The sequence below is a fragment of the Arctopsyche grandis genome, chromosome 2 (assembly GCF_051622035.1).
Source record: "Arctopsyche grandis isolate Sample6627 chromosome 2, ASM5162203v2, whole genome shotgun sequence".
Classification (NCBI taxonomy): Eukaryota; Metazoa; Arthropoda; class Insecta; order Trichoptera; family Hydropsychidae; genus Arctopsyche; species Arctopsyche grandis.
The window spans coordinates 33,346,350-33,363,692 of NC_135356.1; the positions used below are offsets into that span (position 1 = coordinate 33,346,350).

At 36.8% G+C, this 17,343-nt stretch overlaps 1 protein-coding gene across 1 annotated transcript; it reads right to left on the reverse strand.

Moving 5' to 3' along the window:
- Positions 1–3,270: 3,270 nt before the first annotated feature.
- LOC143921249 (uncharacterized) lies at positions 3,271–11,176 on the reverse strand. Its single transcript, XM_077444461.1, has 2 exons — positions 10,232–11,176; positions 3,271–10,104 (listed from the first exon to the last, which is right to left on the reverse strand). Exon 2 carries the CDS (start codon positions 9,792–9,794, stop codon positions 4,533–4,535), a length of 5,262 nt encoding a protein of 1,753 aa, XP_077300587.1. The 5' UTR covers positions 9,795–10,104; positions 10,232–11,176; the 3' UTR covers positions 3,271–4,532.
- Between the last annotated feature and the right edge of the window lie 6,167 nt (positions 11,177–17,343).

Consider the following 17,343-nt stretch of genomic DNA (forward strand, 5'->3'; position numbering starts at 1 on the left):
GGGTAGTGTAGTGGTAGCTGTTCAGATGTTGGATGTCGACTGGTCCGCTACTGTGTGTCGACTCTTGTTGCTGTGGGTTGACTGAAGTTGTTTGGGTGGACCTCCTTTTATATTGTTTTTGGGGATCCACGTGACCTGTGTTTGGCGATTGATTCCGAGAAGTGCACGTGGTGTTTACGTGTGCAAGTTATGCGAGGAATATGGTTTGTTGTTTAGGGTGGACGTTTCTCGAATGTTTGGCGTCGTTCCACTCGATTTAGTTTAATGGATGCAGATGTTCTTCGTGTTGTTCTGCTTGGTTTGTTGGGGTGGAATATGCTCTAATGTTTGGCGTCGTTCCACTCGATTTAGTTTAATGGATGCAGGTGTTCTTCGACTTGGTGTCGTTCTGCTTGGTTCGTTGGGGTGGAATATGCTCGAATGTTTGGCGTCGTTCCACTCGATTTAGTTTAATGGATGCAGGTGTTCTTTGAATTGAGATGACGTCAATGGCTGAGTGTGAGAAAATGTATTCTCCGTCGCACTAGATGTTTCGATGGCGATGACGAGATTCCTACATAACTAAATTGATTTTAAAGTACTACTTCCGGTACAGGTAAAAATATTTTAAAAAAAGGTTCTATTACATGTAAAAAAAATCCAGTCCGATTCAGTTGGCAGTTTGGGAGATAATTGAATTCAAATAATTACACCTATAAGGGGAGGTAGCATTTCCGGTCAACTTAAAAATTTGAAAAAAAAATTATCTCGTGTCGATAAGAAATTCAGTAACCGATACTAAATTTCAGTTCGATAGGACTAACGGTGTTCAAAAAATCCCCAAAATACACAGAAACACAGACACACACATTTTTTCTAGATCACGAAAGCGTGATCAGTAGAGACACGTATTTTGGGCATTTTGCTTGTTCGAGCCAAAAGCCCACATGGCCGTGTTTTGGGCTCTAACGGGCTGCGCGCTCGTCTGCCGGTGCGCGCCAGTTGTCAAACCAGACGCTCGCGAAAGGCCAACCGAGAAGGTCTTGGTGTGGCTGGTCTACCTTTCCTGACCAGCCCCGCCATAAAGGGGCAGAGGCGCCGAGAAAAAAAGTGTAGTAGTTTTGGTGGTGTGGTTTTGGTGCGCTAATGACGCTTTACCCTTTTAAGTTTGCTTTTTTTCTTTTGTTTGCAATTGACGCTTTTCCCTTGTAGTAGTTGGTTTGTTTCCTGTCGGTGTGCTTGTGACGCTTTTTACCCTTGTAGTGTGGTGGCTGTCTTTAGTTCCTAAGAAAATGTTTGAAAATCACGTTAGAAATAGTACCTCCATATCCAATGCTTATGTCTTATGTACATACTGCTTATACGCATGTACTGCAATGTATTCATTTATCATTTAAATAGGCTTAAATAATATCCGTTCAAATTGAATGTAGTTTCAAGTGTGGAACTTATTTGTTAACAATTTATATACCTCCCAGGATGAAGATAAGAACATTTCTTTTAGTGAAAAATTCACATTTTGTATTTGTTGTGTATTCTTGTATAGAATGTTGATGTTTGTTATCATTGTTCGGACCTCAACGTGGACCTAAATATTGACTACTCGTTCGGAGGAGAATGAGTGTAATTAATTACCATGGAAATCTTTTGTATACGTGTTCAGGATAATCTATCACGGATGCGGAATGTACGCATATTTTTTCGATTCACATATTAGCTTTGCAAATAATTCTTTATCGATATATAATACATATTGATATTAAATAAGATATTTAATTGTAACATGTGTTTGGTTTTAAGTATATGAATAAAATATTTGAATCAATTGGGTTCGCACGCTGTAATGTTGAATTTATTTCGAATATTTTAAATAGATATAGTGTAATAATTTGACGATGTCCGTCATTAAATTTAAGCAAAGTCCACTATCTGAATCAAATGAATTGTATATTGAAATCTTTGTTAATATTCCAACCCGGGGAGATTGTTCGAGCCAAAAGCCCACATGGCCGTGTTTTGGGCTCTTACGGACTGCGCGCTCGTCTGCCGATGCGCGCCAGCTGTCAAACCAGACGCTCGCGAGACGCCAACCGAGAAGGTCTTGGTGTGGCTGGTCTACCCTTCCTGACCGGCCAGCGTACTCATCCACAGCCCCGCCATAAAGGGGCAGAGGCGCCGAGCAAAACTCCTCGGCTCGGCCATTCAACTGTCAATAAACAGGTTAAGCTAAACTGACTTTCTAATTCCCCCACGCCGCACCGTTCCAGAGCGAGCTGATCGAGACGACGACGACCACATACACAGTCGCTGGTCATCTACCCACACACACTCAGCCCCCGCAGCTATCGAAACATTGCTATTAATGCTTAATTGACGCTTCTCTACGCAGCACCGATCTGGGCGGATTCCATGGAAATAGAAAGGACGAGGAAAAAGTATGCCTCAGTACAGCGGAGGAGCGCACTCAGAGTAGCCACGGCGTACTCGACTGTCTCCGAGAACGCTGTTCTGGTAGTTGCAGGAATCAACCCGATCGATCTGCTCGCAAAGGAGAGGAAGCAACTCTTCGACGGCTCGAGAGGCAATGCATCGGAATCCCGAGAAGCAGCGACACGCAGGCGGAAGGAAATACGGCTAAAGCTGATGAGGTGCTGGCAGAGGCGGTGGGACGAAGAATGTAAAGGACGCTTTACCTACAGGATCATCCCATCCGTGGGCGACTGGGTCGAGAGGAAACACGGCGACACCAGTTTCCACTTGACACAGCTGCTGACGGACCACGGCTGCTTTGGCAAGCACATCCACAGGATACAAAAGGAGGCCGAAACAAAATGCTACCACTGCGAAGCCGTAGTGAACGACGCAGAGCATACCCTTTTTGAAACCCAAATTTATAAAATTAATAGACAATGTAGAAGGGTCTTCCTATCCCTTTGCCCATTTATTATGTGAAGAAATTGAAAGGATAAAACAGAGCTTGCAGTTTACTACAGACGATGTTTTTCCTGTCGAAACCAAGCGACTGCTTTTGTCTACTACTGCAAACAAAAGAAGACAATTGGAGCTGTGTATCCAAAAGGCTGCTCAAAAAAGCGTTTTAAAACTAGACTTGCACTCAAGACTAAATGAGAAATCTATTCCTCCGAACATTGAGTAAACTATTCAATCCATCTGTGGCAGGTTCAAAATCTAATATTAATGTTAAAGAAACAGTTTTGTTTTTTAGAAACCTGCCATTGTTTAATGTAATGTAACAGAGGCTGAATGTTTGGAAGGATATCAGCACTTGGAAAAGACTTCGATAATGGTTTGATGTAGTTTATTGAAATGTAAAATTTGCACGTGGTGGTTCAGCGGAGCGTACGGAACACAAGTTGTCCGTACGCCGTCTGCTCGAACTCTGTCGACCGTCGCGTATTTCCGCTTGGGCCGACACTAATGCCAACTCGTCAATAATGCCAATCGACAATCAGTTAATAAGACTGTTTGCCACACGTCATTACAAAAGTCGGAACATAGTCCCACATAGGAAAACTGTTGAACAATACAGTTATTCTACAGAGTTACAGCATTACTGACGAGTCGTTTACAATAAATCATAGCTCTTAAAATAATTAAATAGAGGGTGAATAATGAAACCTTTGCCTCATCCAGTGTGAGGATAAAATCAATTTATTGGTTCAGTAATATTTCAACTTATAGGTATACCTCTGGTGAATGTTGTTTCTATTTACATTAAAGTTTTTGAAATCTCCTTTGAAGCTGTGAATAAGCATTACAAGATAAGTTTACTTTAAAGAAGAGAGAGTGGACTGTATATGGTTTAAAACTTAAGCATTCCTCATCTTGATGTTAACTTAGACAATACAATGTTGACACTGTTACAGTTGTCACGACAGATCAGCTATTACCGATCAATTAAACTTGATTAATGAGTGTAATGCTCCTAAGTTAACTTGATTTCATCAACAAGTAGCATAAACATTGCTAAATTAAAAGTAAATTGGAAAGTCATTCATTCATTCCTACAAGCAGGAAATGAAGGCGAACTATGATTATAGATGTCTCTACGTTAAACATCGAAATGTTCAGTATTATAATATTTACTTATTCTATGATTCACATAAATACTATAAACAGTAAGAGTTAACTTATGTTTTCATAACAAGAAACATAAGACCTGCGGATGACTCCCGGCAGGTTATAATTAAGTAGACATGAAATAATTTAAGATGCTCCATTAAGTGTGGCTTGGAGACTAACATTAACAAATCATGAATCTAATTTTAACTGTCAAATTTGAACAGTTTATTTTAAACTCGGATATAATCCTTCCGAGTGATGACATGAGACAAGTCTTATATTATAAAGACAAAATGATTAGATTAAATTCGGAGATATATACTGCCGAATGTTAAAATGAAAATAGCTTAAATTATACACACGACACAATTAAAGTGAATTACGGAGTACTACTATTAACATTGAATGATTTAAACTCATGATTACATCTAATAAGTAATATGAGTTGGGGGTAATGTCTTCGGGTTAAACTAAGCTACCGAAGTTGACGGAATTGAAGCTGCTGTTTCTCCTCCCTCTTGCTGATCTTCCTTCCTGTCAAGTGGTCCTTGTGGTAGAATCGGCAATGGCGCCACTAGATGACTGGACCGACGAAACTCTCCGCTGGCAGTAAAGACGTCGACGACTCGAACTCTGCCATCTGGTCCGGGATACAATTTAGTGACTCGACCCAAGACCCATCGGGTTGGCAGCATGTGTTCCTCCTTTAACAGGACCATTTGACCCACACTCAGATTGTTGCTCGAGTCCTTCTTCCATTTGTGTCGTAACTGCAAAGAATGTAAATATTCCGCCGACCAACGTTTCCAAAATGCTGCTGTGGTCAATTGTATCTGAAGCAGATTGGCATGGACATTAGTGTTATATTTAACCTCCATTGGAAGAGCGAGTAAGGATCTGCCAATTAAGAAATGTCCAGGTGTGAGGGGTAAAAGGTCTAGTGGATCCGAAGACAAGGGACTAAGAGGACGGGAATTCATGCAAGCTTCTATTTGAGTCAATACCGTACAAAATGATTCGAAATTTAAGGTGGTGGCCTTTAACACCTTGTTTAAATGAATCTTCATGGATTTAACCGCTGCTTCCCACAGCCCTCCCATGTGAGGCGCCCTTGGCGGGTTAAACTTCCAACGAATCCCTTCGGAGGCTACATACCGTAGTAGCTTCTCCTCATGAGGACGTTCGTAAATTAATTTTACTAAATTAACGAGTTCACGACTTGCACCGACAAAATTAGTAGCATTGTCGGAATATATCGTATTGGGCCTGCCACGTCTGGCTACGAATCTTCTTAAACAATTTAAGAAATTTGAACTCGTTAAGTCTCCGACAAGTTCCAAGTGAACTGCCTTACTGGAAAAACACACAAAGACACAAACGTAACCCTTAATTATCTTAGAATTCTTATTGCAACCACTCTTCACAGGAAAAGGTCCTGCGAAATCTATCCCCACATGACTGAAAGGAAAATTCGCAGTGGTACGTTCAAGCGGGAGTAATCCCATTAATCTATTGTGTGACAGTGGTTTATTTCTGAAACAAATGACACATGAACGCACCACTCCTTTGACAGTATTATGTCCGGCCAATGGCCAATAGGTCTGCCGCAATAACGACAGTAAGGCTTGAGTACCCAAGTGAATATATTTCAAATGCGCATCTCGGACAATCATGTGTGTAAGTTTATGCTTATTTGACAAGATAATGGGTGACGTTGATAGAGTTGTTCCCAGAGGAAGTCTACTTCCAACACAAATTAAATTCTCGTGGAATAGAGGGGACAATTTAGCTAATTTACTGCTACTGGGAATTGGATGTCCCTTGCTCAGCAAACGATATTCCAATGGAAATGATTCCATTTGCGATAACCTTATCAAATTATTTAAAGCATCTTTTAATTCTAAAGCGGACGGTTCGTTATTTTCTTTAACGTTTAATTGTTTATTCCTTAGTGGCCGACGAACATATGATAAAACTCGAAGGAGTCTTGGAAGATGAGAATATTTATCTATCCAATTATTTTCCCTCACAAGGGTAGCGTTAGTGACTACCCTTCTCTCTGGAAGATCTATTGTGATCTCAGGAGGTCTTCGAGGCCATCGTGATTCGTCTAATTTCAACCAACTAGGGCCGTCCCACCATAACGAATTATGATTTAATTCTGATGGTTGAGTCCCTCGAGAAATTAAATCTGCTGGATTGTCTGTAGAGGAGACATGGTACCACTCAATGGGTTGAGATATTGATTGGATTTCGGCCACTCGATTGGCAACGAAGGTGGTCCATTTACATGACTCTCCTCTAATCCAATGCAATGCGACGGTTGAATCCGTCCAATAATATTTTTCATTAATATGAATTGTTAATTGGTCTATTGTTGACTTCATTAACTTTGATAATAACATAGCGGAGCACAGCTCTAAACGCGGAATAGTTACAAAACTGAGCGGAGCGACTCTCGAACGAGAACACACAAGATGACATTTGGAATTTCCCAATTGATCAGTACATTTTACATAAATACAAGCACCATAAGCTTTCTCGGATGCGTCACAAAATCCGTGTGCCTGTATATTAATGACATTATTTAGTATTATCAATCTAGGAATTTTATAAAGTTTCATGACTGTATTGGATAATTGACAATCTTTCCATTTTTTGAAGATTGTCTGAGGAATGAATTCATCCCAACCAATGGTTTGTTGCCAGACAGATTGCATTAATATCTTATAATTAATTAACAATGGAGATAATAGTCCTAATGGGTCGAAGATCTGACTAATTACTGATAAAAAGTTTCTTTTTGTTATATTTTCAGTCTCGACTTCGGTTTGAACCTTAAATACAAAAACGTCTTCCCGCGGTTTCCAAAATAAACCTAAAGTTTTGTGTGATTCGTTAGAGAAGTTAAAATCTGAACAATCGTCAGCTTTAACATCCGTGATTATATCGGAGTTGTTCGATGTCCATTTGCTTAAGGGCATACCGGCTGATAATAATATGGTTTCCAGTTGAACCTTTAATAATTTACCAGCTTCAATAGTATTAGTTCCCGTGAGCAAATCATCAACATAAAAATCACGTTCGATCACTTTACTAGCGATGGGATATTTGTTTCTATTCTCCTCTGCTAACTGATTTAGACATCTAGTAGCTAAAAATGGGGCTGAAGCAGTTCCGAATGTTACTGTATTAAGCTTGTAATGCTTGAATTTACTCTGGGGATCTGTTCGCCAAATGATTCGTTGTACATTTTTATTTTTCTCTGCTATTTGAATCTGTCGGTACATCTGCTTAATATCCGCAGTAATCACGTATTTATGGAGTCGAAAGTTGAGTAGTAAACTTAACAAATCTGATTGGACATTAGGTCCCACCATCAAAATATTATTTAGTGAGATATTAGACGTTGTCTTTGCGGACGCATCAAAAACTACACGATATTTAGTGGTAAGGCTAGACTCCTTAACCACGACGTGATGAGGTAAATAACAATGAACCTCATGTGCCTCCGGAGGTTCACACTCTGACATATGTCCTAAATTTATGTACTCTTCTAAAACTTTATTGTATTCCATTTTTAAATTATTATTGGCTAAAAAACGTCTTTCCAAAGTTTTGTGTCTTTTCTCCGCAATGTGTAATGAACTTCCTAATACTACCGGGGAATTTTTATATGGTAAAGCTACACAAAATCTACCGTTTTTATCTCGTGATGTGTGTGCTTGGAAATGTTCCTCACATCTTTTCTCCTCAAGAGATTGATGTTTTACCATAGGAACCTGGTCGATCATCCAAAGGTTTTGAATGTGACTGTCTAATTGACTTAAGCCTATGTGGCTCTTCCCTGGAGCATTATTTACTTCGGGATATGGACCAACTATTGTCCATCCGAATTCGGTATCCTTTAAGATAGGCATACCTTTTCCTAACTGGATGGTTCCTGCTTTCATAGCATGAACGCAAATCTCGGCGCCGAGCAAGAAATCGATTGGCGTCGGTTTATTCCAAAGGGGATCTGATAACTTGATTCCCGCTGGTATTGAAATTAACTGTTGATCCAGTTTCACAGTTGGAATTTCGCCAGTAATTTCTGGTAATACCAAACACAACACTTTGGTTGAGTAATTAGTGGTTGAAGACCTTATGGTCACCTTGGTGATGTGACGAATGCTACTTTCTTGATTAGCGATACCTACAATTTTTTGAGAGATTTTCTCTAACTTGAAGTTATTCTTCTTAGCGAAAGATGTGGTAACATAGTTGACTTGTGAGCCGGAATCTAATAATGTGCGACCCTTAACGACCGTTCCATTGGACGTTATAATGTCTACTTGTACCGTCGGTAAAATTATCTCCCTTTGAGAGAAATGAGTAGAATGAGCATTAATTGACTTCCTTCCCGTATTATTGGAACTAAATGTATCGTCCTGATGCAACAAAGTGTGATGGTTTTGTTTGCACCTTAAGCAATTATAGTTAGACTTGCAATTTGTTATCTTATGCGATGAATTTAAACATTTAAAACACATGTTATTAGATTTAACGAATTCATTTCTTTCCATACTGGATTTTGCTTTGAATTTATCACATTTGCCTATGAAATGATTATTTCGACAGAATGCGCATGCGTTTACCTTACTTGATGGGTTTTTGTTCGCGACATGAGTTCTCATGATTCTTTGACGACTATGAGGGAATTCCTTCACCGTAGTTACAGATGCAGTAGATTGTAATACATTACATCTATTCTGCAAGAATGTCTCTAAACTTTCATATGGTGGCATTTCTCTGCTAACCAGCGATATTTCCCAGTCTCTTACTATATTAAAAGGTAATTTCCTTAGAACTAAACATGTTACCCATGGATCTAAAATTTCTCTCGCGTAACCCAACGATTCAATGTTTTTAATACACACTGTTACCTGATTCAATAGATTTCTCAATTCGATATGTGATTCTCTTGTGATTAATTTTAAGTCACAAAGTGAATTAATCCTAGTTTTGAGATTAAGTCTTGGTAAATTATATTGCTTGTCTAAAATACTCCAAGCTATTTCGTAATTGTCTGAGCTAATATCTAAACCTGATACAGCTGCCAAAGCGGGACCGATTAAGGATTGATGCAAATATTGCAATTTCGTGACATTCGAATATTCCGTTTTGTTTCCTATTATATTCTTAAAAGCTTGTTGAAACGATTGCCATTCAGATGGATCTCCCTGAAATGTGGGAATGGTTAACGTCGGTAACTTATCTCTAGCAAATTTAATTGTTGCTTGCTCTACCTTTAGTTTACTATCTTGAAAGGATTGGCAATCTAATGCTGCTTTAAGATTTTTAACTGTTATTGTAATTGCATCGTACTCTTCGTCTATTTTGGCCGCTTTCGATATGTCTGTAAGGTTATCTAAATACTCGTAATGGAGTTTTCGGACATAATCGTATGCTTCTTTAATGGTTTGATACTGTCCTTCATCTAATTCGGAGGATTTATCTATTTTTCCTTTTAGTCTTTGTACCGCGCCTGAATACCTTAATTCTATTGACGTCATTATGACTTCTACTTTATTTTCCTTCGCTAATATTTCTATCGATTGAGTCTGACTTCGAGTCTGATGTATTCTAGAGCTTGACCTGTCTCTAATAGGTTCTACGTCCCTAGTTGGATTTCGACCTTTATGCGACTTGGAAGTCGAAGCTTCTATTTCCTCGTTTTCAGCACTTGACATTTGTTTCAGAAAGTTGCACTATTTCGTCTCATAAATACAGTTGTTCTCTACTATAGCTGTCAATTGAACTATTCGTAGAGATAAGGTAATAATATTCAATGATTAACCGTGAATCTTAATATTCTACTTTAACTATTATCACCAGAATCTATCCAACATATTTTGGAAGAAATTACAACCCTAAATTGGTGGGTGCTTGATTTAAACCACTTTGGGGCTACAAGTCTTGTGATTTATTTTAAATCACCACTGTTTCATCACACATTATGAAACAAAGAGATCTACCGATGTATGAATATGCCGGTATGTACTTGATTTAATCCACTTTGGGGCTACAAGTGTAATTCCACATTTATCGTGGAAGGGGGGGGGGGGGAGGGTGTTTCTACACACATTAAGAAACAAAGATCTACCGATATGAATATACCGGTATGTACTTGGTTTAAGCCACTTTGGGGCTACAAGTATAATTCCACATTTATCGTGGAAGGGGGGGGGGGGAGGGTGTTTCTACACACATTAAGAAACAAAGATCTACCGATATGAATATACCGGTATGTACTTGGTTTAAGCCACTTTGGGGCTACAAGTATAATTCCACATTTATTGTGGAGGGGGGAGGGGGGAGAAAGTTTCTACACACATTAAGAAACAAAGAGATCTGCCGGTATATGAATATACCGGTATGTACTTGGTTTAAGCCACTTTGGGGCTACAAGTATAATTCCCCACGTGCTTTGCTAATTTTACACTACATCTGATTTTACACTTTTAATACGAAATTCGATGCGACCGATGAAACATTCCTTCGTAGCGCGATATTATTTTATACAATCGCGTTAATTAATTGTTATACTTTAAAACATATTTTAAAAACTGACCTACCCACATGATTGCCTTTTGAACAGATTGCCTGAGATTGAATACATTCACTTACTTGAATATCCTTTACGATGTTTATGTGATCGTTCCGATAATTTTGGATTACCTCTGTGTCCCATGCGTCTTTGTAGGTTATGTTTTTATTTATATATTTTCTGCGTCAATCACGCGGTCATGTACCTCTGTACATCAATCAATATATTGCTGAAATAGAAGCAAACATGTTATTAGTATTGGAAAGGTATGGATAGTAACAAAGGAACGATACCGATTTCTTAATTGACATCCATTTTTTCTCGACCACGTTTTTTCCTATTGGTTTGTCCGTTTGGTGTTGTGGCCTAGGTTACTGGTGTCCGGTTCGAAGTGACCATCATGGAAAAGACTTCGATAATGGTTTGATGTAGTTTATTGAAATGTAAAATTTGCACGTGGTGGTTCAGCGGAGCGTACGGAACACAAGTTGTCCGTACGCCGTCTGCTCGAACTCTGTCGACCGTCGCGTATTTCCGCTTGGGCCGACACTAATGCCAACTCGTCAATAATGCCAATCGACAATCAGTTAATAAGACTGTTTGCCACACGTCATTACAAAAGTCGGAACAGCACTTTTTAGACAATTAATAGAGAATATAAAAAAGTTGATCCACGCCGGATATATCGCTATTATTGACGACAACAAAAATTAAATATGAAGAGTTTGGTTGTGTCGTTCTAAAATCTATTTGGAGTCCCGTTAATAGTGTGGATGCTGAATGGTATTTTAGTAAATACAATATAATTGTTACCGTTCGTTGCACGAATCTGAAAAAATAATCTGTAGAAATATGCTCCATTTTAAGTTTTAATCAATTTTAATTGGTATTATATTTTTATATTCATATTTTTTCTTTGTATTTTTATATTCATGTTTTTTTTATTGTAATTTTAATTTCAAAATATTTTTGAATTTTTCTAATATTTTTTAATGGTTGTGTTGTCTTTAAATTGAATATGTACATAAATTTTGTTAAAATTCATCGAAATTTTTTATTATTTAAAATTAAACTCTTCATAAAAACAGATGCTAAATTGAACAATTTTAATGCCCAAAAACGCTAAAATGCAAAATGAAAATGTTAAAAATTGACAAAAATAGATGCCCAAAATACGGGTCTCTACCGATGACCATCTATACATATTAAAATACTTAAACAAAATTATTTACTCGTTAATAAGAATATAAATCAGTTAGTTTATTGAAAAAAACGTGTAGTGATAAATTTAAAATATTCTCGATATTTTCGAGATTGTAATTAACGTTTTCTCGAGAAACAAGAATCTCGAATTTTCATAATAAAATATTCTCGAGAAATGAGAATCTCGAAATTTCACATCAAAATTTCACGAGATTTCTCGATCACAACCTCTAGGCGTGCTGTCAATTATGGTGAAATAAATGAATCCTTATTCATAATCATAAATTGAGATTTTGGCTTCCTTAGAAGCATAGTAAGAATTTTATACTTACTCTACTGTGGATATTCTGCTATTTAATCATTTATTCTTCTACTTTTGGGAACACATTGTAAGAGATATAATTAAAAGAATCAGGGTGAAAAAAATACGATAGTGTTCTTTTTTTGTAAATTCAATTTTATTTACATTTATAAAAGCAAAACATCATTTCTGAACAATTAACGGTGAAAATATAATGAAAAACATCAGACTACAAATAATACGACATTGTACTTTTTTTTTGACAAATTCAATTTTATTAACAAATATAAATGTAAAACATCAAGTAAAATTGGACACACGGGGACAACTGCGATCAAACTCACACCACATTTACAAAATATAAATTCAAAACCCATTACAAATAAAATGTAAATTGCAAACGCTATTTTTACTTGAAATTAAATAGGTTACGCTCTTTTGCAAATTTTATTTTTATTTATTTATTTAAATTAATCATGCACAATCTTCTTCCAGATTACTCCAAATCAACTAGTGGACTACATAGATCAAGATATGTACAAAAATTATAAATAAAAACATGATTATTATACATTTTTACAATTACCATATATGTAGATTGCCATCAAACCCATACCAAATAAATTTCTTTTATATTTTGAATAAAATTATACATGCTGTTTTGCAAATGGAATGAACTCTACCTCAAACACATAAATAAGAGATACACATACGTATATATTCATACATAAATACACGAAGAGAAATCGTACACACCTACGTGTAAATTTAATTAGTGGAAAATGTACAGGTCTTTAAAGTTCCATTTGCAGACGAATACAACTTTTTATATACGTAGGTATATTTGTTCACATCTATTAACCACAAAATCTTCATACAAATATAATATATAATATGTATATTATAAAGAATTTGTTTGGTGAGTAGTTGGGAAATAAATATAAGGTTTTGGTACAACTGTTGTGTCACTATGACCCAGTGTGACAAAAACTACATACAAATATTACATATATGATAATATAAGAGGCATGGCGACCGCAACTCCATCACTGATCTTATTCACAATGGCAATGTTTAACTGATATACTCTTTTTTTCTTCAAAAACATATTATTCAACATTAAATCTATGAATGTAATGTAATTTAAAATTAAGTGAAAACTGTTTGGCAACAGTTCCATAACATTAAATAATCGTTTATTTTCTATTACGGTAGATGAATGGACAGATTGCACATTAAGTAGATAATAAAACGTGACAGTTCATGTTATTGGAGACGATAATGATAATTTTGAAAATTATGTATTTGGATTGGTGAATATTAAAGGCAAAGCAAACGCAGAAAACATCAAAATGTTAGTGGAACTTACACTTTATACAAACTTTACACAAAAATTTACAAATATATACGAAGAGTACACATGTATGTAGGTACATATTTATGTATATGTAGGCTATATTACCAACTTGCACTATCGTCATCTCCAGCATCGGTAATACCGGCTCCGGCTTTTATCTGGTTGTGTAAACGATGTTCTTTTTTCTGGCTTTTATCTTGTTGTATAGCCGACAAGTATAAAATATAAAAAATTACTCCGCAAGCCCAAATATCTACTGGCTTTCTGTACTGTTCATTCTTAAGAAATTTTTACACACATAAGTGTAAGTTCGATGAACTCCAAACCTAATCCGCCTACTGTATTCGCTACAAAAGACAAACCGTCGGCAATGTTATCTGTAAAATCCAATGCAAATACCCAACGAGAAGCTCATGTGGGAACATTTTGAAAGCACAACCAAATGAACATCAATTTTGAAAGCGAATATTCTATTGGCATTCATTTTAAAAGTAAACAATTCCGACGGTTCGAACATTTGAAACCTGAGAATTTACTGCTAGCGAGCAAAGCAAGGGAGCTGCTGTAAAATTAGCGGATTTTGGTTCGGCAATTGAAGTTCTTTTGAAAAATTTATAATTGTCTGCTATCCTCCGTTTTGGGATGTGAGCAGCAACATCGTTTATACAATCAGATAAAAGCCAGAGCCGGTATTACCGATGTTGGAGAGGACGATAGTCCAAGTTAGTAATTGAGCCTACATATACATAAATATGTACCTACATGTATCTAGAGATATAAATATGTACCTACATGTACCACTCTATCTAGAGATTTCGTCGGTTGATCTTCTATCAGCCTCGCCAGGTGGTCTATATTCGTCCTGTAGCTGAAAATATATATAATATATATACACATCAATATATTGGCGACGTAATAAGAGACTATTTTCAGCCTTTCACGGCGAGGGATTAATCAATGTTGGCGCCAGCGTTCCGATTGAATTTTCCGTGTGGAGTATTACGGAAAAGGTAATTGAAAAGTCTCGCGATGAAATTTCCTTTCAAGGATCGCCTTTATTGAAAGGAAAAATTAAATCACGATGAGCCCATATCGGAATGGATAGTATTATACAATAAAAAAATCGATAATAGGATTATGAGAAAATTTACGGAAATTATTCTGAATACATTATGTGTACATATTTTATGTATGTACATACATATACATATAATAGCTTTGAAAAACATACATATGTTTAATGAAAATATAATGAATTTACAAATTCAATGTTGAACAATTATGTTTTACAACAGCGTATGGGTGGCAAAAATGCGTGCCGGAATAGCCAGCTGTCATCGCGTCGATCTGACAGATGATTTTGATGTAATTTTTAATGATAAAATTCCAGGGAAATGTAATAATTAGAGACCGGAACTAGTTTGCGCCGTTCATTGTTCATTTGCTCAATGTACCTAGATACATGAGTACATGGCACAGTTCGCAGTTCGAACGATGGCACAGTTCGCCTTTGGGATTTGGCAAAATTAGAAGGAATAAGCTTAGTTAATAGGTAAGCTGTTTGTTATTATAATATTGCCACTGAGATATACATTATAATAAACATAAAGTTATCAAGAAATATATGTGTTTAGATCGAAATCGATGTTTAATCGTGGCGCAGGACCCGTCATCGGTATGGCTCCTTGCGAAAACAATCAATCGTTCGCCGCAGCCACTCAAGACGGTTCAGTATTCATACTCTGAGCCATTAAAGACTGGAAATAATAAGGATTAGTGTGATGCCAAGCGTGTTTCGTAGCCTCAAAAAGGTATGTGTAGTCACTAGTCACACTGCTTGTGTAATGTGCTGGGGAGATTCAGAATAGATATGCGGTATCTACATACATATATAACATATCTCGGACGAGCTAACATATCTCATTTGGCAGAAGAGGAACGAAGAGGGCCAAATCAAAGGACACGTCTACAATAACGCCCTCTAATGATTTTAAATTAAAGCCCTCTAAATGATTTTAAAACAATAGATTTTTTTACATATGTAAACAACATATTATTGTATGGGCTATGGTGAATTTTTTTAGTCATATATACAAATAATAAAAACAAATACTATAGCAAATGATTTAACCAAAATAAATATTTACTTTTCTTATATTGCTCTTATGTGACAAATTGGAATCAGAAGACAGTGTGATTTTTTGTCTAGTCAAACATGCGATCAATCGTAATGATTTACATTCCAAAAGTGAGCAAACTTTTTTGCACAGATTCAAAGCTGAACATTCAATAATTGGCACAAGCCACCGCTATTTGCAGTCGGATAAGTTGTAAAAAAGAACTAATTACACAAAATCACCAACAAACTGATTTTGCAGGCGTCCTTAGTCCAACTATTATAATATCGCGTATGCAAAAAATATAATATAGTAAAACTCTTGTGTGCAATTTAAAGAAGTTTTCCATACCTAGCGGTATGCAACATGAAAATTTCAGCGAATTTTAAAACGGCGGTTTAAGAATGATACGTCAAAAAGACTTTCGTGTTGAAACACGCAACATCAGACTTTCCGACCAAAATATTAACGATGATGTAGATCGTCTATCTGTGTGCAGTAATAGAATTTGCATAGATGATGACGACGTTTATGACGATTGTTACATCGAGCCGTCAATTGTATTTGAACCGAGTATTGCGAGAAGATTAGTTGAAGCCGATTATATACCGTCCCCATGTTCGGTAAACTGCAATCTATGTAACATATAACAGCTTTTAGACGTGAGAAATTTTTTTAAGATAAAAAAAAATAAAATTATGTACTAATTAGGTACATGGACACGATTGACATCCATCGATGAATGATTCAACGCGTTCTCGTTCTAAATTTATTGGAAAAAGATACGTTAGTGATTTGAAGGTCGTCCATCGTGCCGTCGATTCGATTAGACATGAAAATGTGGCGGCAAAAAAATTTACCTAGACTGTTAATGATACATTATTATCACAAAAAAGATGGAAGACTGGTGTCGATAGAGAACAAATAAAAAGTAATTAAAGTAATAAAGGTGGCCACCGCAACTCCATCACTTTGGGATTTAAATGCTACTCCCTACAAACCAGAGGCTAGCAAAAATAGCGACGTACTTTTAATACCCATAGGGCAAAACATTTAGAAAGGAGAGCTTTCCTACAAGTGCCAGGACTACCGAACCATCGTAGAAAGTGCCAGGACCATACATATAGAATAACATATAGTTATTCTATGTCTATAGCCAGGACGATACTTCTTTCTAAAGAACTGTCAGAGAACCATATGAGTAGTCACCGGAGCCTGAGGGGGCCGTGTATTGTTCAAAGGTTGTAAATGCATTGTTAAAGGTTTGCCGAACAATGGATAGCACTGTGACTATCCTACCTCTACATATGAGGCATGGGTTGGAAAAGCTTCAGACCTATGTAAATAGCAACCGGTGAAGAGGCTCCTCAAAGTATCGTAATAGCTACTCGACAACAATACTCATTGCCAAATGATGCCATAGTTTCTTGTAAGTTTAATCAGCTTTATAAGATAGAGCCAATAACGCCGAGTATGTGGGAGAACATTTTGAAAAATATTCCGTAGTTGTGTCTGTGGCTTTTAAAATTTCCTGCTGCCGGTGAAGCAAATATTAAAATTGGTAGCCCAACAATTAGGACGTCCAGGAGGACGAATCATATTTTCCAATGTAGTAGCGAAAAAAGAACATGTGTGACGAGGACAATTAGACACTCCTCTTTGTAATGGATATACTCACAACCACGTAGTATGGATGGTCTCTAGACTGGTACTC

Coding starts and splice junctions, on each gene's coding strand:
- LOC143921249 (XM_077444461.1), bottom strand. CDS start 9,794: ATGTCAAGTGCTGAAAACGAGGAAATAGAAGCTTCGACTTCCAAGTCG.